This window comes from Nycticebus coucang, chromosome 3 (genome assembly GCF_027406575.1).
Source record: "Nycticebus coucang isolate mNycCou1 chromosome 3, mNycCou1.pri, whole genome shotgun sequence".
NCBI classification, from domain to species: domain Eukaryota; kingdom Metazoa; phylum Chordata; class Mammalia; order Primates; family Lorisidae; genus Nycticebus; species Nycticebus coucang.
In genome coordinates, this window is record NC_069782.1 from 16,320,437 (window position 1) to 16,342,707 (window position 22,271).

The window sequence follows — 22,271 nt, forward strand, 5'->3', positions numbered from 1 at the left end:
CCAATTCTGGAACTCCATAAAATCTAATAATTTCCAGAGAACTTTGATCTATTCATGAGCATTTAGATTCAGTACACAAATTATAAATATATATATAAATACATCAAATTTAGACTAATCATTCAGAAAAAGATTATGTGGAACTCAAAAACATCACTCATGCTCATTTTTAAAAAATTATAATTCTATAATTGTAAGATTCATTAAAACTACCTCCGTTTTCAAAAGTCTAACATAACTTGTGATGCTTCATGCAGTATCCAGATTCAAAACAAAGGTACTGGCAAAACTTTCTTCATAAAATGCATTTTGTCTGAAAATTTAGGTGCTGGTGTAATTAGCAATCACTAATCCACTCTTTGCAGTGGTTCTCAACCTGTGAGTCATGACCCAGAGGAACTGTATTAAACGGCTGCAGCATTAGGAAGGTTGAGAACCACTGCTTTAGAGTATTCAAATGACTATTTTAAATCTAGTTCAAAGACTAGTTCCCTCATGTTCTCTGATAGTGCATTTTCTCCAACATGATAGATTCAGGGCATCTGTGCTTATAAAGTGCTTATTCTCTATTCTGATTAAATAAAAATGCTGCGTCTAAACGCTGACCTTTAGCACTACTGGGTAGTTGGAAAGCACACAGGACACAAAGCACTAACTAACCTTTGCTGGGTTGCAGCCTTTTCAAAGGCTTTCTCATGATTCTTTTAAATTAAAACAAAACAACCACAATGATACAAATCCAACATGTCCAGGTTCAATATTATTATTACTAACAATATCAATTGCTCAGAGGCATATTATGCTTTTATGTGTTACTAAGGAACAATCAACAACAAAAGTGGAAACTATATACATGTTCACATGATTTAAAGTGCTCCTGCTCTGAGGGTTTGCTATGACACCACAGAAACCACATAATCTACTGGCACAGGTCAATCCAGCCCTAGTTGCCTAAATTTGGACTAGATTCAACTAAAAGCAAAATGGCTGCACTTCATTCTTTTCTCTTTTTGTGATTTCTTTTTCTCTCGCTAACATTTAAGAACTCAAACCAGAATGTAGGTAAAAATCAATTTATAAAGACAGAAATAGAACAAAGAGCTATTTCATCCTCACATTAAAAATATATTTGCATCCTGCTGGAATGAGTTTCAGAGAATGGCTCATTTGAAATTGTGTTTCCTGAAAACCAAATGTAAAATGATTCTGTCTTTAAGAGGCTGATGCCTACACAATGTAAGGAGCAGAGGCAGAGAGATAGAGAGGGAAAAGGGAGTGAAGAATGTGGGCCATCCCCTTCCAGAACCGGAAAGAACTGGGAGTTGTGGAGGGGCCTCTGTCAGAGATCTGTAACACATGCCTTCCTCTCTAAGTGCTCCCTGAATCTCCCTTTCAGGGTTTCAACTCAAGACAACAGGTGTTACCTTTACAAAGACACAATTTTCACCTCCTTTAAAAGGCTGGAAAACACAAGGATGAAATCATGGCAAACAGGAGCACATAAAATGCTTTCGATATGGGAAAGGTAGAGAAATGAAAATGCAATTAATCCTTTGGTCTAAACCTTTTAGAAAAGAATGATTTACCTTGACATTAAAATGGAGGTTGTGTCTACACAGCACAAAACACATCTAGATATGATGAAATAGTCTAAGTTTTTTTCCCAACTAGATATCTAGAATTGGATATAAGAAGGCTAGATAGTTCTTTTTAATAATAATAATAATATGTGCTATATGTACACCATGGAATACTAAGCAGTAAAAAAAAAAATAATAATGTCTGCCATTTACTGAGCAATTTCTAGGAGCCACATACTAAATTAAATACTTAACAGGTACAATCCCATTGAATTTTATCCCTAGAAGGTGGGGAGGAGATGTTTCCTAGAAGGTGGGGAGTAGATGTTTCCACAAAGAAGGAAATTGAGGCTTAGAGGAGTTAGGTAATTAACCCTGGGTCACACAGCTAGAAAGTGACCCAGCTGGGATTTAAGCCTTGGCTTGTCTGACAGCTAAGCTCATGTTCTTTCCACTGTCAAACTATATATACCTTAAGACATAATTTTAACACATTCTTGTGAATGCATTCCTGAAGGCTACCTATATTATCGTATCACTTAATGGCTTCTGCCTCACTGAATTATTCTTACTGATGTATGTCTGTCTTTTTTAGAGAGGGGGTCTTACTATGTTGCCCAGGCGGGAGGGCAGTGGCTATTCATGGAGATGATTACAGAGCACTACAGCCTCGAACCCCTGGGCTCAAGTGATCCCCTCCCCTTAGCCTCTGGAGCAGGGGTCCTCAAACTTTTTAAACAGGGGGCCAATTCACTGTCCCTCAGACCGTTGGAGAGCCGGACTATAGTTAAAAAAAAAAAAAACAACTATGAACAAATCCCTATGCACACTGCACATATCTTATTTTGAAGTAAAAAAACAAAACAGAAACAAATGCAATCACATGGCCTCATGTGGCCTGCGGGCCGCAGTTTGAGGACCCCTGTTCTGGAGTATCTGGAACTACAGATGCATGCCACTGTGCCCAGCCCATAACATATATTTTTAAAAATACAGCTAATAACGTACTTAGAGCACCTGGTACCTGCCTGGTATATGAAAAGCATTTCATAAACATTAGTTTGTAAAATACGAAAGAAAAGTTAGGTGTCTTACATTCTGCCTCAGACTAGGCACACACAACAACCATGATCTTGCTTCCCATGCAATCAAGGTACGTCCTGCCAGCCCAGCTTCTATTATTAGTAGAAACTAGTAGATAGTTTCTCAGAAACTCATTGAACATGTCAGCTTCTAGCTTTGCTTTTGCTTTTATCCTATTTATTTCTGCATTTAAACTGTAAAAAATAACAGTTTCTTCTTGATAGGATTGTTGTGAGTATTACATAATGTATTTAAACTAAAATGCCTGGGAAAGTGAAGACATAGTAAGCATTGAATATATGTTATCTATTACCGCTTTCACATTTCATACTAACTACAGCCCCATCAGCTGTCTCCTAAGAAAATTGAGTCTCAGCAACATTAACCTTCCATAACAAATGTTCATGGCTTTACTTGGCAGAGCTACCCTATGAAAGATAGCAACCTTCCCACCACCATGCTCTTCCTTACTCCAGATAGAATTTTTTTTTTTTTTTGCTGTTTTTGGCCAGGGCTGGGTTTGAACCCGCCACCTTTGGTATATGGGGCCAGTGCCCTACCCCTTGAGCCACAGGCACCGCCCCAGATAGGATTTTTTTTTTGTCTTTGTATTGCTTATCACTTGCTGAAATTATCTATTTTTGTGTTTACTTATTTGTCTGTCTAGAATTTATGCTCTAGATGAGCAAAGAGGCAACATTTTTGTTAAGCCCAGCATCTAGTAGAGTGCTGGGCATTTGGGAGACGCATAGGTTTCTAGCATAAATGAATGAATGAAGAAAGCCAAGATCTGTCTGTGTGCAAAATCTATACCAAACAGCTATGAAACGCTGCCTTCCATTGCTGCCATAATTTAAAATCCTCCTCAAATGCAGAATCATATGATTTCTTCAGAGGGGTTTTCTCCAGAGCCCAAAGAAGGCAATAGTACATGATTCTGCATACTTATGTACATGTTCCCCTCCTGACTAAGTGGGATTCTAATTCCCCTAAAGGCCAGAGCCACAACCAACTGCAGATCTATCACCATCTCCATGGTGTACAGTTGGAGTGGGCTAGGTGGGGAGAGAGAAACAGTGTCCCCTGGTCTGCTTTGCAATCCAGCACTGCCAGGTACAAGTGGTGGCCTCAGGCAAGTTCCAGGCCCTCTTTCATCCTAAAAAGAGACTATGCAGAGTTGTAATAAGGATTTTTAAAGGGTGACAAAGTGCCTGTCACAGGGCTGACACATGGTGAGTACTCAAAAAGAGAGCATCCTTTCCTCCAGGTTCCACGAGGACTCGATTTTTATATTCCTTGTAGCATTCACCACTCTCAATGTAGCCACATGTTCTCTCCTCAAACACATTCTGAAGTCCTCAACAGTAGGCACTATGATCTTGTTCATCTCCAGGGTCTGCCACCCAACAGGTACTCAAGAAGTGACACTGAATAAAGTCCAAAGCATTCCTTTTTTACTTTTACCCGACACTTCCAAATAATCTTTGAGTTCATTTCCTTTCCCCCAACCACTAATAAAATTGCAAATATCTAAAATAGAGAAGTGGTAAAAACAACATTGGAGATTCCTCCCATCTTTTCCATCTTACAAAGCCTTAGGGCTTCTGGAAGGGCAGCTGAAGAGTGCCCCAAGTGACCTGCAGGACTTACAGGGTGGGCTCCCAGAGGCCTGTGGAAGTGGAGATTCAACTATTTGGCATCCCAACTTATGAGGTCACCATTTTATACCTTCTTGGGTTTTTTTGCAAAGACACAAAGGCAAATGGAAGAGAACCCCTAGACTTCACAAACAACACCTCTCTGGTGGAGCACTTTCAAGGGTCAATGTCTGTGTAACTACTTCATAAACAAAGTACCCAGAAGATTTGACATATACACATGGACTTGGGCACATAATTTAGTAGAATTTTAGCTAGATCAGAGCAATCTTTATAGCTAACCCATTGGTTTATAAATGAGGCAACAGGTCCCAGAGGAAGGGGAAGGGCTCTTGCCCAAACTGTCCTCAGGAGGAGTGCGTAGGTGTGAGAAGTGACTCACCTCTTTCTAAAGCTTGAGCAATGGAGGGTAGTGTGTGGTTTTCTTTTGATAGTGGCATTTTAGCTCATTGGCCAGTGTATACTCCTCTCCAACATACATGAAGGTCTGTGATTATCTGCTTCATTATCTAGAAGCATCTCAGTGTTCCCTAAATTGACAGTAGATACAGACTCATAAAAATCTACTGTCTTTCAGTAAATCCTTTTGGGATGCAGGGAGTTGGGCAAAGACTTAAGGAATGCACAGCAGGTGGCATTGAGGAAAGGAAATCATGGGCCTTTTAAAAATAGTTATTCAAGGTTCTTGACTCTTGCAATCCTAAATGACTTGCAAAAATATCTTAGTATATCCTCCATTTGAGGAAATATTAATTGTGAGTTAGTCATAGGTCAGATAACTGTAAGCAGCTCGCATATTGCCTCCTGGATTCTACAGTAAAGCCTAACAAATAGAGGGATCCATCTAACTTGTCAGAGAATCCCAGATTAATCCCTAACTCTTCATTTTACAGGCAATGAAAAAATAATCTTGGGAAGGCTAGAAGATTAACATTCACATTACAAGTCACGTTACAAGTGGTTAAGTTGGAATCATAACTCGGCGCCTTTTCCACTGCAAAAGGCAAAAAACAAAAAAAAATCAGATAGGACTTTCAACATTCCCACCCCCAAGATTTCCGGCCAGGCACCTCCTCTTTTCTTTCCCGCCTTATTCTAACCCATCACCCTTTCCGATCCCGTTTGAGAAGGGGGGTGAGAAATTCATCCTGGGCGACCCACGGGTCGTGGGGAAGAAGAGCCAGAACCTTTCACGCTGGTGAGCCTGTGGCTCTGGGGGAGGTGGGCTCACTGCCCAGCTGGCGCCTACCCTCGGGACCGGAGGGAGGCAAGAGAACCCGGAGAGGAGGGGCGGGAGCAAGGGCTCGGAGCGGGCTGGGAAAAGGTGTAGCTGCTGGAGAGAAATTAGAGACCTCGGCGCCTCTGGGAAGCTGGATGGTCCAGCACTCACACAGCGGCAGGGAGGCCCCCGGCAAACTCCTCTCTCCTCTTCGCAGCTCGGCCGCCCTTTGTTGTCGGCCTCTGCCTCTGGCTCCCGCTCATGCCCTCCGGTCCCCCGCCCCCTGAAGTCACCCCAACTGCACTCATAATATTTTGCTTTGCGCCGGGTCTGTTTTCCACCACCAACTTCCAGCAGTCACCATGGCGACGCGCTGAGGAGGGGGGTGGGCGCGGCTATGGAAATCCCAGGCCAGAGCTGCCGAGCCGCCCTGCAAACTTTCCTGGGTCTCGGGGTCCCGCGGGCGGGTGGGAAAGAGCGCTGTCCCAGTCCCCGGCGCGAAGTCTCGTGAAGTGTCGGAGGCTCCAGGAACCTAGCCTGCGTGCAGCGTCTGTGCCTGCCAGGACTGCAGCCGCGGGGCCCGAGAAACAGGGTACTACCCAGCTCTCACTTGACCCTGCTGCCAAAGTCAGACGCCGGCGCGTAGCAGGTGGCAGGGGTGGGGCACGCATGCCTCCCTCGCCCGCGCGTGCACACTTACACACACACAAACACAGACGCACACGTCCCGGGAAGGCCAGACAGATTTGGGGTAAGAACAAGACTCATGCCTCCGAGGTCTTGTTCCCTCAAGTCCGAAGACCAGTTCCCTGGGCCAAAGAAGGCTGTGACCCCCACCTCACGGCTGCGCCTGGGGGAGTTTGAAGGAGGCCCCAGGCCCTATTTCCTCCGGGGAAAGCTCTGCCCCGTGGGCGCCGCCCCAAGGCCGCTGGATGTCTTTACCTCCGGCCCAGGGAGCCGGGCCAGGCCAGTCCTTGTGCTGAGTCGTGGGCCTGTACACTAGCATGCTGTCCCGCAGACGCGGCCTGGGGGACTCAAATCTGGCTCCAGGAGTATTTTAGCCGCCCCATCTCTGGGTTCTGGAGATGGAGTCAGAAAGCAGGTAGAGGCAGAAGTTTCCAGTTTGAGCTTGGCAGAGCCCTTCTCTAACACGCCATCCCGTTTAACAAGAAACGACCCTTCTGTTGCGTAGGCGACCGACCTGACCCCAGCCCACTCTTCAAGTTCTCAGTGGCCTAAAGTTCTACCCACTTTCCCCTCTCGTTCTCGAATTTCTGGGTAACTTGAGTAACTGAGCAACGCTCGCCTGGGCAGGGCAACCCCTATTGGACCCGTATGGCCACCCGGAGGTGATGGTTGAGGCCCGCGTGGGAAGGGCAGGCCGCGCGGGGCCCGGACCCACCGTTGCGCTGTGCGCACCAAGTGGGACGCGCGCCTGCGCTAACTGCAAAGGGCGCACCAGTGAGACCTTGCATCCGCTATCACTGCGCGCGCCTGCCGCCTCCGCCACCTGCCCCAGCCCCCGCGGCCCGGCCAGAGTCGCCTCTGAGAGGGCTTTTGCTTTGTCGGGCTCTGCGGCAAGCAAGCCCAGGGCCCAGGAGGCGCGCGCCGGCTGTCCCGCTTCCCCCGACGGTGCCATTGTCTTAGCCCCACACTTGTTGAGTATTTTGGAAAAACCCAAGGAATGTATTACGGGCTCGGTGTGCGGAACAAAAGGGAGCGTTTCCTCAGGTCACGCTGAAGTGGCCCCAAAGCAGGCCGCTAGAGCCTTGGCCCTGCAAAACTGTTATCTCGGCATGAGGCACTTCGCGGGGATTTTCCTTCTAAGAGTAAGGGATGGTGGCCGGTTCCCAGGCCTCTGATTCTGGTCACTTCCGACTTCGCCCCAGCTTTTGCTGGGAGTCGGTTGTTAGAGCCTTTTGGAATGAAATAATATTAAGAACAATATTCTTGGTTCTCGTCGCGTGCAATCTTATGTAAAAGGAGCAGAATCAAACTGTTCCGTGGAGCGCAAGTCTGTGCTAGCCAAGGAGAAAGGACCTTTACATAACAAGAGAAACTCAGAAGAAAAGCTAATTGGATTAAATTCTCTGGAGGGAGGCAGGAAAGGCTCCTGGACCGGACCGCGCCGAGCCGCACTTCCCCTGTTGGTTTTGCGAACCCGGGTGAAATGTCACCTGGTGCGCTTGACGTCTTTTCTTCACGCTGCCATTTACCAAAACTTTTGATTTTGAGTTCAGGATGGGGACCTAGGGATATTTCAGATATACGAATGGGGGAAAGGTGGATAGTGAAAGGATTTTGGTTTCAGAACCCATTTGGAAGGTTTGCGGTTGAGGTAGAGGTGACGCGGAGCCCTCACCAACACCTCACCACATCGAGAACGGAAAACAACGTATCGACAGCCCCACAGCCCTCCCCAGAAGTACCGTCGGGGCTCTGGTCGTGTGGCGGAGGCAGCTAGAAACCCGAGCTGGGCCATGGCAGGTCGGGGTGCGGGGAGACCCCAAATCCTAGCTTGGAAGTTCACAAATACTTGGCCGCAAACTCTGCAGCAGAGGGTTTGATTTTGTTAAGAACATCCCCCTTTAACTCAGGAGGCACCGAGTGACACAGCACTTGAGATGATATGCGTGAAAGGCTCTTTGCTCTCTCTGGGAGCTGCTCTATCGCCAACCCAGGCGACCCCAGCAGGGCCTGCCGCGACGGGGCAGGGGCGAGCGGCGGGCGAGCGGCAGGAAAGCCCTCTTCTTCCCTTCGGTATAAGTAGGACTTCAGGCTCAACCTTCCCTCACTGCCTAGGGTCTGACACCCACTCAAGGCACCACAATCACAATCGGGGAGGGCCTTGACTCTGGGGATCAGAGATAGAAAACTACCCCGGAAAATCGAATATCCTTCCTGGCCAGAGGAGCAGGGTGTCCAGGCCACCAGGGCCCCAGCGGAAACATGAAAGGGCCTTAAATATTTCTTCAGGGACCAAGGAAAGACCAACAGGAGCGATGTGCGGGTGACCCCAGCCCCCACCCCACAACCATAGCCTGCCGGGGGTGAGGTGGGAGACATTCTTGTGCCGTTTGTTTACTTGCTCAAGGAAGAGACGGGTGTTAGGGGACGGCTGAGTCTGGAAGGCACTTGTTGCTCCGTGCGTGCTGCGATGCCCAGCAGCAGATGCTCCCGGGCACTCTCCCAAGCTTAACGTCAAGCTGCTGCTCAGATGCAGCTGCGCCCACCGCCCTATTTCTGCCTCTACCTGACCCCATCACCCTAAGAAACCCTGAGTTTGCAGCCGAGCCGGAATAGGAGTTGCCTGGTTCGGAGACTGCGCCTGGGGGAGAGGGTGAGAGAACTTCCACCCGGAAGGGAATTAAATATCTGTTAAGTTTGGCTGCTTTTCAAAGGTGGTAAGAGTGAGAAGTGGCAAAGACCACTGGAGAAAGAACCGAGGCTCTGGGCATTCTCCTTGTAATAAATTCTTTGGCTTCTTCTATTGTATGAACCGGGGTGACCCCAAAACCTGAGGCCCACCGCCAACAGCTCCTGAACTGCAGAGCAGTTTGCAGACCCCGTCGCCAGCCGCCCTGCGTCCTACCCTCTCTCCAGCAAAATTACAGCCCCAGAGTTGGAGCGCGTTGTTGGGTACCCCGACCAGGCAGAAAGGCTGCAGCTCGCCGCGGACAGCCTTCGGATCCCACCTCCCGTTGCGGCGGATTCCCCAGGACCACCAGGCTCGTCGCCGCCACTCCCTCCAGCTGCGCGTCTCTACTAGCCAAGCCTTGGTCCCCACCTCCCAGGAGCTGTGCGAAGCCGTCACCCGCCCCCGCCTTTGGGCGTTCCGCTCGGCTTCCCGGCCCTTGCCACTAGACCCCGAGCGCATCGGTATTTTGGGCCCCCAAACCCAGGGAGGACCCAAGTCCGGGAGGGGGCAATCCTGTCACAAAGTTTTTGTAAGTGGCACCTGGAGCTCGCCGCAAGTCAGCGCATCTTTGCATAACTTTGTGTCCAGGACAAGTGAAAGCGCGCTCCTTATCGCGCGCGCGCACACACACACTCGCACACACTCACACATTTCCACCCATCCTCTTACATTGCGCTGGATTGAAAACTTCTGCAAGCTTTCCGTTATTTCTTGGGGTTCCGCTGTCACGTTGACTAGTCTGAACTTTTTACAACTCTTTCTAAAGTTCCCCTTCTCCCTCTCCTTCCCTCCCAATGTCTCCCCCACCCCCCACCAGTAGGACTAACCTGTGGAATCCATGTCGGGTTCCTCCAATAACCCACAATGCATGCTCTTCCCATGGACAGCACAAGCGCCCCCCAAAAGTCCTGATGTTTGGGGGATCCCCTGTGCTAGAGATGCCCAGGGAGGAAGGGGGGAGAAAAGAAGGTAGACGCAGAAAGTGGGAGGGCAAAAGGATCAAGGAGGAAAGGGAAAGAGAAAGAAGAGAAAAGAGAAAGAAGAAAAGAGGAGAGAGAAGGGAGAGCGCTGGAGCGGGGGAGAGAGCAAGAGGGAGCCAGCGAGGGGACACTCAGTAATCCAGCCGGGCAAAGCCAAACCCGTCAAAATGTTTGCGGATGTTTCATGGGAAAAAGCATCATTTTATAGGAGCCCCGATGGGAGCAATGTCATTGATAGGCCAGCCGGCCTGATGAATGGCCGCTCGTCAGATGGGGCCGTGGCGAGGCGCACTGTGAAGCCCATTGTGGGCCTGTTTTGAATAAGAAAAGCCGCCTCCGAAAAGGGGGGCTCAGAGCCACGCAATCCCAGCCCTCCGACTTCCCCCTTCTATTATAGCATTAGCAACGTTTTTCTTATTTAAAGTTCCAGAGGCCTTCTCCAGCCTTCGCCCGGCACTCATTATAGGCGAAATCAAAATTGGCTTACATGTGGCCCCCTCCCCCCTCCCCGCCCCTGCCCCCTTGGGCCCCGCGCTGCGCAGGCCGAGGTGGGGGGGTGCAGCAGGGGACTCCTGGAGTCTGGAGAGTTGCCTGCGCGGCCACGAGTGGGGCCCCATTTCCACCCTTCTTCTCTTGTGCCCCACCCCCCCGTTTTGGTCTTGGGGTAGATTTGGGGTGGGGGCCCTGGGAATGCAGGAGGGGATATGTCTTGCCTCCTTTCCACGCGAATCCGCAGACACGCGTGGGGGCGTAAGAGCTCGAGCGGGGAGGGGGGACCGAAGCCCTAAGACCCCATCCCCCAACCTGAGCGCTTCACAAGCCCCTGGGCAGGGAGGCGGGGGTGAGAGGCTGGTCAGCCTCCTCCGGAACCTTCCCTGTCCTCCCCGGGTCTACTCTTCCGTCCAGTCTCTCCGGGTCGGTCTCTGTCCCTCCCTGGTCCGCTGGGTCTGTCCCCGCGCCCCTCCTTTTCTCTTTCCCTGGCTGCTTGTCTCTCTGTCCAGCCCCTGCCGACACTTCTCTTTGTCTCTCTCCGTCTCTGGCCCCCTTGGTCTCTCTGACCTCCTCCCCACTATTCCCGTAACTCTGTCTGTCAGTCCGTCTGCGTCTCTCTCTCTCTCCCTCCCTCTCACCCCATTCCTATCCGCCGCGAAGTTATGAGAAGCTCGGCGTCCAAGTGGGGACGCGGTTTTCCCAGGGACCCCCTCCTCGGCGAGTTTAAAGTACAGAAAGAGGGGGCGAAGGGCTGGGAAGTGGAAGTGGGGGGTGCAGGCTGCCGCGTCTCCCGCGGGCCGCGATAAAGTGGCCGTTCGCGGGCCGGCCGCTCTGTGATTAGAATATGAATGGGACTCGGCGGGCGGAAGAGAAAGGCGGATTACCCCGGGTGCTTTGACCATGGACAGAGGCAGCGCCGCCCGGCTGCTGAGGGGGCGGGGCGGGCGCGCTGAGTCCCTAACGCCGAGTAGGGTGGGGGTCTCTAACCCGGGACCCCAAGCTGGGCCTGACTTCCCGAGACCTTTTGGAAAACCCCCCAGTCGGCACCCCCCACAGGCGAGGCTAAGAGGGACAATGGGGGGACAATGGGGGGGACAGCACGTGCGGAGTTAAGGTCATGGTGCAGGAGCAAGGAGGCTGCGCGAAATGCGGGCTGGACAGAGCCCGGGCTTGGCTGACGGAAGCGCAGGGTTCAAATCCCGACTCTGTAAATTCCTTGGTTTCTCTGGGCCTCTGCTTCCTGGTCTGTAAAATGGTCCAAATGCCTCTCTCACAGTTTGCAGTGAGATTAAACGAGGCAGTGGGCGTTAAAGAAGTCGGGCATTTGCTGTTCCCAACACGTCCCTAAGTGGCCTTCCCATCACCCTGGTCTCAGCTAAGTTGTCGCCTCTGCGTAGGCTGTGCCTGACCTCTCAGTGAGGGCCCCTTCGTGCTCTGGCCTCTGCCCAGTTCATTACTTCGTTTGTTTCTGCAGGAACTTTGTCCACAGCCTCATGCCCAGTGCCTAGAACAGCGTCAGGCACGGGCTTTGCCGCTGCCATGGTTGGCGAAGCGAGAGGGAAGGATAGTCATCTGTCCTCCCGGTGTGGGCGGCGGCAAAGATCGCGGAAGTCAGAAGGCTGAAAGTCTGGTCCACTTCTTGTAGTTTCAACTTCTCCGTCGCTGAAATGGGCTGAAGAGTAAAAGCCGCCTTCTGTCAGCGGAGCTTGGCCAGGTGCATTCTGGAGCACGGAGCAAGGAGCACGTCCCCAAGGTGGGTAGCTGTCTGGACTGCTTCGTGTCACCCGAAAGTCCTTGGATGCCTGGGGGAGAGGTGATCTCTGGAGGGTGAATTAGACTATTATTACCGCTGTTTATTATTTTTATTTTAATTATTGCAGGCCAAGCGGGATGGGCAGGGCTCCTGGAGAAGGATGAGGTGAAAGAATCTGGGGGTAGAGGAGCAGCCAGTTGGGGGCACAAGCATGATGGGCCCCTAAACACCTTAGGATCCAAGCCTGGTGGGGGGCCACCTGGGAGGGCAGGAGGTGTGCTGCCGCTGCCCCTGGGAGCTTAAATCAAAGTAATAATCACTCATTTGTTTTTTGGCAAATTTTTATGGAGCACCTACTGGAGCTCTATTCTATTCTAGGAGCTGATGATGCAGCAGTGAACAAAATAGACTTTTAAAAAGTCCTGGCATCCTGGAGCTTGCATGGAAGTGTGGAGTAATATACCTGATATATGACATAGGATTAATGTAATATAATGTAATATACCTGATATATTACATTAGATTACATAGCCTGTCTAAGTGCTCTGGCAGTGGTACCAGGAAGGCACCTCTGAGAGCGTGACATTTGAGCATAAAAAGAATGCCACCTAGGGTGTGGGCACAGAAGTATGTTCATTGGTGATAATTCACCATGCTGTGTGCACTTATAGTTTTGTGCATTTTTCTGAATGTATTTCAGACTTCAGTAAATGTTTGCTTGGATTTAAGGCTAACAACATTTGAATAGACCCACAAAGGTGTGGCATTAGCTCTGGTTGTAAAGACCTGGGCTGCTGCTGAAGACCCCAGAGTGGATGAATGAGTGGCCCAGCAGACAAGGGCCATCTGCGTGGCTTCCTCCCCTGGATCGTCAGGCATGCTCTGCTCCACTCGCTCTTCTGTCCCTCTCCACCCTCCCCTTACACTGGATTGGGGGCTTCGCTATTGGCTTTCTTTGGCTAACAGAACGTGAGTAGACAATGTAAGAGTGTGTCACAACCAACCAGAAGCCTTAAATGTGCTGGTGCTCTTGGGCTCTGACTTCCCTTGAGCAAGCCCAAATTAGTCACTGGTCCCAGAATGAAAGATCTGTGGAGTCAGCTGGAATCTATTGAGTGGATAGAAGAATTCCCTGCTTCCCCAAGGAGCTGTGACCTGCCAGCAAGAAATAAATGTTTGTATGAGACTGCAAACTAGTTCAACCTCTATGGAAAGTAGTATGGGGATTCCTCAAAGAACTTGAAGTAGACCTACTATTCTGTAATCCCTCTACTAGGTATTTATCCAAAGGGAAAAAAGACATTTTTTATAAAGATACTTATATTCAAATGTTCATAGCAGCACAATTCACAACTGCAAGGACATGGAAACAACCCAGGTGCCCATCAATACATGAATAGATCAATAAAATGTGATATATGTATACCATGGAATACTACTCAGCCATAACAACCTACATGGAATTGGAGGCCATTCTCCTAAGTGAAGTAACATGAGAATGGAAAAACAAACACCACATGGACTCAATACTAATTGAAACTAGTTGATCAACATCTATGTGCTCATAGGGAAGTAGAGGGGAGGAGGACAAGGGGATGGGTAAATGCTCACCTAACACTGACATTGCATGGGTATATCACATACTTTCTGGGTGAAGAACAAACCTATAACTTTGACTTAAAATTTACAAAAGCAAATTATGTAACCAAAACACATGTACCTCATAATAAATATACTGAAATAAACTTTCTTGAAGAAAAAAAGAAATAAATGTTTGCTGTTATAAGACATTGAAAGTTGTTAGTAATAGTCTTACCATCTTAAAGGGGAAAATAGGCCTATCAACTGGATTTTGGTATATTAATGTTTTCTCCTTTAAAATAGTAAGACATTACTAATAATGTTTTTTTGAGCATTTGCTAAGAACCAGGCGCTGTTCCCTCACACAACAATTCTGTGAGGTAGATACTATTATTATTATTATTATTATTATTTATTTATTTTTTTAGAGACAGAGTCTCTCTTCATTGCTCTCAGTAGAGTGCGATGGCGTCACAGCTCATAGCAACCTCCAAGTCCTGGGCCTAGGTGATTCTCTTCCCTTAGCCTCCCAAGTAGCTGGGACTACAGGCACCCGCCACAACACCTGGCTATTTTTTGTTGCAGTTTGGCTGGGGCCAGGTTTGAACCTGCCACCCTTGGTATACCAAGATCAGCAGGTATAGCAAGGTGGGGCCAGCGCCCTACCCACTGAGCCACAGGCGCCTCCCTGGTAGAGACTATTATTATACACACTTACACATGAAGAACAGAGAAGTTAAGTGACTTGCTTAAGGTCATACAAGAAATAGCAGAACAGTCATGATTTGAATCTGGGAAATCTGCCTCTAGAAAGAATGAACTGATACTTAAGGGGGACCTATTATAGAGGTCCTGGTAAGATAGTCCCTCTGGAGAAAATCTCACCACTGTCAACTGCCTAAGAGAGTAAGCCCGAGGAAGAACCTAGTTATTCACTCTGCAAACATTCCAGCTTAAGCCAGTTTTTCACCCAGAAACCCATGGCATTGTAGCATGTGGCTCAGATCTGAGTTCATCCTCAGAGCCACCAAAAGCCAGGCCTCCAGGTCATCTGACCCACATGGACCTTTTTTCTCACAATGCACCATGAAGCTAACCTCATTTTCTCAAACCCTTCCAGGAGTCCCTGGAACTCTAAAGCAGTCCAGGTCACTGATCCATCACCAGCAAACTTACCTACATCCACCCAACCTTTTCTCTCTAATGTCTCTCACCTTCTTTCCCTAACTGAAACATGGAGTGTCTCCTACATCCCTTTCAAAAAGAGACCTTTGCCCTGTCACATGTCACATACCTCGGGCCACTGAGGTGAGGAACTTGTTCTTCTTGCTCCTGGTTGCTGTTTGAAAACCATTTCAAAAAGCAATTTTGGAACTCTTTTCCTGGAATGGCCATTACAGTTGTCATCGTATGAGGCCTGACAATTAAGTTCATGAACTTATCCTAGAAAAGATGCTTTAAAGAGTGGACTAGGGCTGGCATCAGTGCATAGTTTCCAAGGGGGAGTACTTTGAAGGTGACTGTAGTGACATTCAGCAATAAGGTATGTAGCATTCTTTTCTGAGATGAATTTGTGAACTTAATTGTCAAACTTGTAAGCTCCTTTAAAATTCTTTGTCATTAGACTCTACAATCGCCAACCTCTTTGTAGCTACCTCTACTACCAACCTTCCAGCCACATGTACTTCTAGTCACTGGAAATTTTATCAGTTGGCTCAGTATTGTCATCTCCCCTCCTTCTCCTGTTATCATTCTTGGCAACCTTGACATCCACATAAATGATCCATCCAATATCCTGGCCTCCTCACTTTGAATGACATTTATTTCCACCTGGTCTTTCAGCCACTCGCTCCCATGGTCAACCGATCTTTGAAATGTCAATTCCAAGCATCCTACCTCTAAAAATAATTCCTATCCTACAACTCACTACCACAATTCTTCATCCTCATCACCATGTCAGCCCTCTCATCTCCACACTTGTCTAGTTTTATCATAAAACTAGATTTTAATCATAACTAATTTTATCTAGTTATAATTATGTTTATTCGCAAATGAGAGTTTTCTCACCTAACGAGAAGCCCAAATATGGGTATCCAGGGTAGTACACAGCTCAGCAATGACATCATGAACTCAAACTCTTTCCATCTTTCTGCTCTGCTCTCCTTAGAGTTTAGGCTGTTGTGGCACACAGTTGCAAAATAACCACTGCAGCTCCAAGTATCACTTTCACATTCCAGGCAGGAAGGGATAACCCTTATATCAGCAGAGTAAAACCTTTCTCAGTGATGCGCAGTGTATTCATCATTTGAGAAAACTGTATTTTTTGTCTATCCTTATCGGTAAGGTCATCTGAAGGTTGTAGCTGATTACATCACCACTTCAAACAAAATATGGAATTCTGCTGGTAAGATAGAAAGGGAAATGGATATTGGTATATATATCTCTACAGTCAGGTTAGAGTCCTTTCAGGAACCTCTCCTCTCCTGCCTCATTAGTTTCTCCCTTCTTGGACCTTTCTGTAAGTATTCTAATATTCTCTAATATCACCTATGTTTCAAAATATTACCCTTGCTGTCATAACACTCAGCCCTGATTCTTCATCATAGTGAAACTTCTGGAAAGAGTTGTTTATAGTCATAAAATCTACTACTTTATCACCCTTTCTTTCCTAAACTCACTTCTCTCCAGGCCTCACTAATTCTCTGAATCTGATTGTCAAGATCTCCAATCATTTCCACACTGCAACTGCAGTCATTAATTCTTCTCTTCATTATATTCACTTTCTTATCCATCCCAATTGACCTTTCACTCTTCTCTGGGACACTACAGTGTTCCAGTTTCCTTCCATATTTCTGTCTTCTCAGTCTCTTTTCTGGTGCAGCCTTTTCTGTTTGATTTCAAAAGCTCTAGAGTGTCCTAGGCATGGCCCCAGGCCTTTTGCCTTGTCTACACTCTTTCCATAGGAAATCTCACTGGAATATTTTCCAGTAAATAGTCACTCACATCTCCTTCCTTATTAGATCAGTACCTCCTTGTTCATTGACTTTGGGATTGGCCTTGTGACTTACTGTGACTACGTGAGGGGATGAGGTTTAAAATGTTCCCATGAAACTTACCTTGCTTTTGCACTTCTGCCATCAGCAGGAGACAATATCCCAATGGCTACTGGCTCAAGGATAGTGAAAGAACTTCAGAGAAGACCTGAACACAACATACTGCCTTGAGCCTTAAGCATAAATCACCTGCAGTCTGAAGCAGAGCTGCCTCAGCTAACAGCAGACCTATGACTGAAGGAAAAAAACACTTATTATCATCAGCCATGCTGTCTTTGGTTCTTTATGCAACATTATTGCAGCAATAGTAGGGTTAGGGGTAGGGGCACATTTAGAGTTTGGGTTAGAATTAGGGTTAAGGTCTAGGGAAGTTGTATGGTGACTTGAAAAGGGGTGGGAACATTGGAAATGGACATAGACAAATTCAGGATGTATGTTGGAAATAAAAGCAAACAAGACTGGCGGATGGTGAATAGATTTTTTTTATTATTATGTAGTGGAGAGAATGGATCCTTTTATTATTATGTAGTGTCCCTTTTTTCTGAAGTCTGCTCCCTCTGCAATTAAGAGAGTTATTTCAGCTTTCTTTTGAGTAGTGTTGGCATGGTATATCTCTCCCTTCACTTGTAATTCAGTAGAGTCTTTATCTTTAAAGTGTGTTTCTATAGACAGTCTATATATATGGAGTTATATATTCAGTCTAGTTTTTAAAATCTACTCTGATAATCTCTATCTTTTAATTGGCATATTTAAACATTCATATTTAAAGTGATTTTTGATATATTTATGTTAATGTATTACTGTTTATTATCTATTGTCCAAGACTTCTTTTTCTGCCTTATTTGAATTGTGCATTTTGTCTCGTCTTAGTGTACCATAATTCTTTTTTTAAAATGGTAGTGGTTGCTCTAGAGTGCTCCATATACATCTCTAACTAATCGAACCAATACTATTCTTCCACTTTATATGTAAAGCAGCTACCTTATTGCAGAGTATTCCCAATGCCTCTCTTCTGTCCCTTACGATATTCCTGTAATTTATTTACTTATTCATAAGCTACAATTACCCATTAGGTTAATACTATTATTCCTTTAAAACACAGCAATCTTCTAGATCAATTAACAAAAAGACAAATAAAAGATTTTCTTTTACCTTTATTTATTCCTCCCGCAATGCTCTTATTTTCTTTATGTTGATCTGAGTTTCCGATATCATCTTCCTTCTCTTTGAAGTTCTTTCAACATTTATCACAAGGAAGTTCTGGTGGAAAGGACAACGAATTTCATCATTCTTGTGTATCTAAAAATGTCTGTGAGGGCTGTCCAGAAGTATCCAGGCATTGTTAATACTATTAGGTCATTAAATATGAAATTTCTGATTTCAAATCTAAAGTGTAGCTTATTATATATCAAACAAGAAGCAGTACATTAAATCAAAGTATGCACTTAAACTATAGACACAGTTTTGCTATCTTAATGGTAGCCTGTGTATCGAGCAGCAAAGAAGACTGGAGAGCAAGTGGTGATGAACTCAAGAAAGGCATTTTCCACAGCTTGTTGAGAATTGAGTATTTTTCTCACAAGAAGTGGTCTGGAGCCTTGGAGAAGCGGTAGTCAGTTGGTGCAAGATCTGGTAAAAACTGTGGATGACAGAGTTTCCACGTCCAGGTTCTGTAGTTTGAGCAGTGTTGTTTGTGTAACATGTGGTCAAGTGTTATCTTGCGAGAGGATTGGCCTGTCTCTACTGACCAATCTCTGCTGCTTAATCACAAGTATCCTCATCATTTCATCCATTTGGTTGCCATTTGGATTCCATTGACTGGAATCAACTGACCAGGTTTCATGAAGTCGTAGTGAATAATATCAGCATTGGGCCACCAGACAGACACCATTCCTAGATTTTTTTTAAAGGAATATCTGTTTTGGATTGTTTTTTGGCACTTCATCTTTATCCACCTATTGTGCACTTGTGATTGTCCAAACAACCCATTTTCATCACACACACCAATATAGTGTAGAAATGGTTCACCTTTATGTGGGGACAGCAAAGAAAACCAAGCTTCAAGATGATTCTCTTCTGCTGCTTATTTAATTCACACAGAACCCATCTATCCAGCTATTTTACATCGTCAGTTATATTGTCTAGTACTGTTGGAATAGTAACATCAAACCCTGCTGCTAATTCATGCATAGGTTGAGATGCATTCATTTCCACTATAGCTTTCAGCTCATCATCATCCACTTTGGGTTCAGGTCACCCATGTGGCTCCTTTCAAGATTAAAATCACCATAATGGGGTGGCACCTGTGGCTCAAGGAGTAGGGCACCGGTCCCATATGCCAGACATAGTGGGTTCAAACCCAGCCCCGGCCAAAAAAAAAAAAAAAAAAAAACACACACACAAAAAATCACCATAATGGAACTTGTCAAACCATTGATGTACTGTGCGTTCATTAGCCACATCCTTCCCAAACACTTTGTTGGTATTTTGAGCTGTCTGTGCTGCATTGGTTTCATGATGGAACTCATGTTCGAAAATAACATGAATTTTTGACTTATTAATAATTTCACAAAAATTACTCCAAAAAGCAATTTGAAAAACAATCACAAGCCAAAATGTACATTTGAAAGACCAACGAAGGTACCTACCTTCACAATAAACGTAACAAGAAGTGTCGAAGTGAAATGTCTGTGATTTCAACTCTCAAATTTAGTACTTAAGGTAGTTGGACATTCCATACTTAGTAATCTAATATGTGTCGTATTCCACAGCTGGATACTTTCCAGATATCCCTGTGTATTTCTTCTTCACTTTTGAAAGTTGATTTTTCTGGATGCAGAATCCCTTGTTGGTGTTTTTTCTTTCTTATAATAACACTTTATCACTTTATTCTCTTCTTACTTACATAGTTTCTCACAAGTCCATTGTAAGTCTTACCTTGGTTCTTTTATAGGTAAGGAGTTTTCTTTTCCTTTGGCTTTTTTTCAAGATTTTCTCTTTGTATTTGGCTTTTTGCATTTTAAATACGATATGCCTAAGTGGAGGGAATTTTGTTTTTGTTTGTTTAGTATTTTTCCTTGGTGTATTCTGAGATCCCTGGATCTGTAGTTTGGTGTCTATCATTAATCTTGGAAAGCTCTTGGTCATTATTACTTCAGTTATTTCTTAGGATATGTTTTAGTCTTTTCCTGATATTCCAATTATATGTATGTTACATATTTTGAAACCATCCCACAGTTCTTGGATTTTCAGTTCCTTATTTTCTATTCTTGTTTTGTCTTTGCATTTCTGTTTGGGAAGTTTCTAGTGACCTATCTTTAGGCTCACTGACCTCTTTTCTTAGCTGTATCAAGTCCATTAATGGATGAGCCCATTAAAAATATTCTTCATTTCTATTATAGTGTTCGTGATCTCAAGTATTTTCTTTTGATTTTCTTAGAACTTCCATCTTTCTGTTTAAGTTACCTGTTTTTGCATGTTGTTTATGTTTTCCACTAGTATCTTAACATAGTGATCACAATTATTTTAAATCCTCTGCCTGATAATTTGAACATCTGTGTCCTGAGTCTGGTTCTTATGCTTGCCAGTATTTGCCTTGTCTTTTGGCATGCCTTGTAATTACTGAAAACAATGCATTGGCTAATCGGAGATGAGCCTTTAGTGTGAGGATCTACGTTAACTGCAATAGAAGTTGGACTTCGTTTAATGTTTGCTCTAGCTATAGGTGCCAGCGGATAAAAATTCATTTAGTGTCTTTGTTTTTCATCTTTCCTTTTGACTTGGGGCTTCCTGAAGGGATTCTTCTTCCTCAGATACATTATTATTTTATTGGAACCCTGTTGGTGTGGTGGTAAGGTGTGAGGAATGGGAAACTTTTTGTAATATTCCAGTTGAACCTTTCAGTGGGCCTGTGTTTCTGGACTGTAATGGTCGCAAGTATTTGTTCTTATGTAGCTTCCTTTCCTCTCTTCCCCTTAGATAAGACAGTGAGGCTAGAGGAGGTTGGAATGGAAGTAATGCCCTCCCCTGAAGGCTCTGATGAGAGTAACACTTTGCTATGGAAAAAGCTACAAACATACTTCACAATTATTAGTGTTTTCCTGTCACTTGCCAGAGCCACAAGAGGACCTTTTTTTAGAGATGGGATCTTGCTGTGTTGCCCAGGCTGGTCTCCAATTCTTGGCCTCAAGCCATCCACCTGAGTCACTGGGATTACAGGTATGAACCATTGTGCCTGGCTCTTTCTCAGATCTCCACGAGAACCTGAGTTGCTAAAGGTAAAACCCATAAACGTTTGGGTGGGTCTCCTTATGAGCTTCTTACTGTTGCATTAATTCACATTCAGCCTCCAACAATTCATGAAAATGACCAATTCATTGTTCCTATCAGGTCGTGGCTCTAGTGGTTGCTACTCTGGGTAAATAGATCTCAGCTGTGACTCTCTGAATCCTCCTGTCTCTCCATATTTTAGAGTGGCACTTTGCCCTGCAACCTCAGTTTTCTAGTGGGTTCAAAAGAGTCATTGCTTTTCAGTTTGTCCAGATGTTTCTTGTCATAATAATGGGAGTGATAACTTATAAGCTTGAGGGCCTGAAATTGGAAGTCAATTAATTTGTATCATTAAGTTTTTTCTTTTAACTCTTTTTTTTAAAGTACTCATTTAAATGTTTCCAAAAGCAAATTTAAAGATCAAATCAGTAAAACAAGCTAAAAAATATTTCATATTTCATCCGTGTCCAATTCACCTTGTGTTCTCCTTCCCCTATGGTAACTATTTCTTAAAAAAACAATCTTTTGGCTTATCCTCCCATTTTGTTGTTGGTGTGCTTTAACTAAATGCCCTATATGATTGTGACACAGAAAGTTCTTGTATCCACTGTCAGAGACACTCTTCTAGGGAGAAATGTCTTATGAGGGAGTCACTAAATGTGCATTTGCAAAAAGAAAGAGGAGAAAGAAAGGAAGAAAATAAATTAATTAATTTCCAATTCAGAGAATTACAAGACAAATAACCACCTTACCATTTCTACAAAGTTCTAGAAAGCTAACTCAAAAGGTCTAAATAATAAAAAGTCTAGCACAGAGAGATTCCAAGTTTGACAAATTCAGAGGCTCAAGAATGTTATCATTGCCCCAAGTTTCTTCCACATTCATTCTCTGCTTTCTTCTTCATCTTGTTCTCTGCTTATTTTTCGTCCAGACTACACAATCTTGTCCATGAATACCTTCACCTCAACTTCTTAGCTTGCCAGCGCACGTGGCCTCCACCTCTCTCCTGTTTGATTCCTATAAAGAGTTCACCTGTGAACTCACTGCAGATGGCACATTTCTCAAGATGATATCTTCAAAACGGGGCAGTTCGGTTTAGTTTAACAGGTATAAAGAAGATCCATGTCTCCAGCTCTGCAAAAATGCCTCTTCCCCTTGTTCATGAGAAGGATGGATTTATCACGG

At 45.4% G+C, this 22,271-nt stretch overlaps 1 protein-coding gene across 8 annotated transcripts in view; it reads right to left on the reverse strand.

Moving 5' to 3' along the window:
• The window catches only part of RFX4 (regulatory factor X4), a 183,346-nt gene extending 166,374 nt beyond the window's left edge, over window positions 1–16,972 (reverse strand). For 5 of the 8 annotated variants that reach the window (XM_053586648.1, XM_053586645.1, XM_053586651.1 and 2 more), the window contains exon 1: window positions 9,786–10,194. In XM_053586648.1, coding sequence (XP_053442623.1) covers window positions 9,786–9,839 — 54 coding nt within the window. In that variant the 5' untranslated portion in view covers window positions 9,840–10,194. Of the gene's footprint in view, window positions 1–9,627; window positions 9,657–9,785; window positions 10,211–16,880 lie in introns of those variants that run through there. The other 3 variants (XM_053586647.1, XM_053586644.1, XM_053586650.1) reach the window with 3 other exon arrangements.
• Between the last annotated feature and the right edge of the window lie 5,299 nt (window positions 16,973–22,271).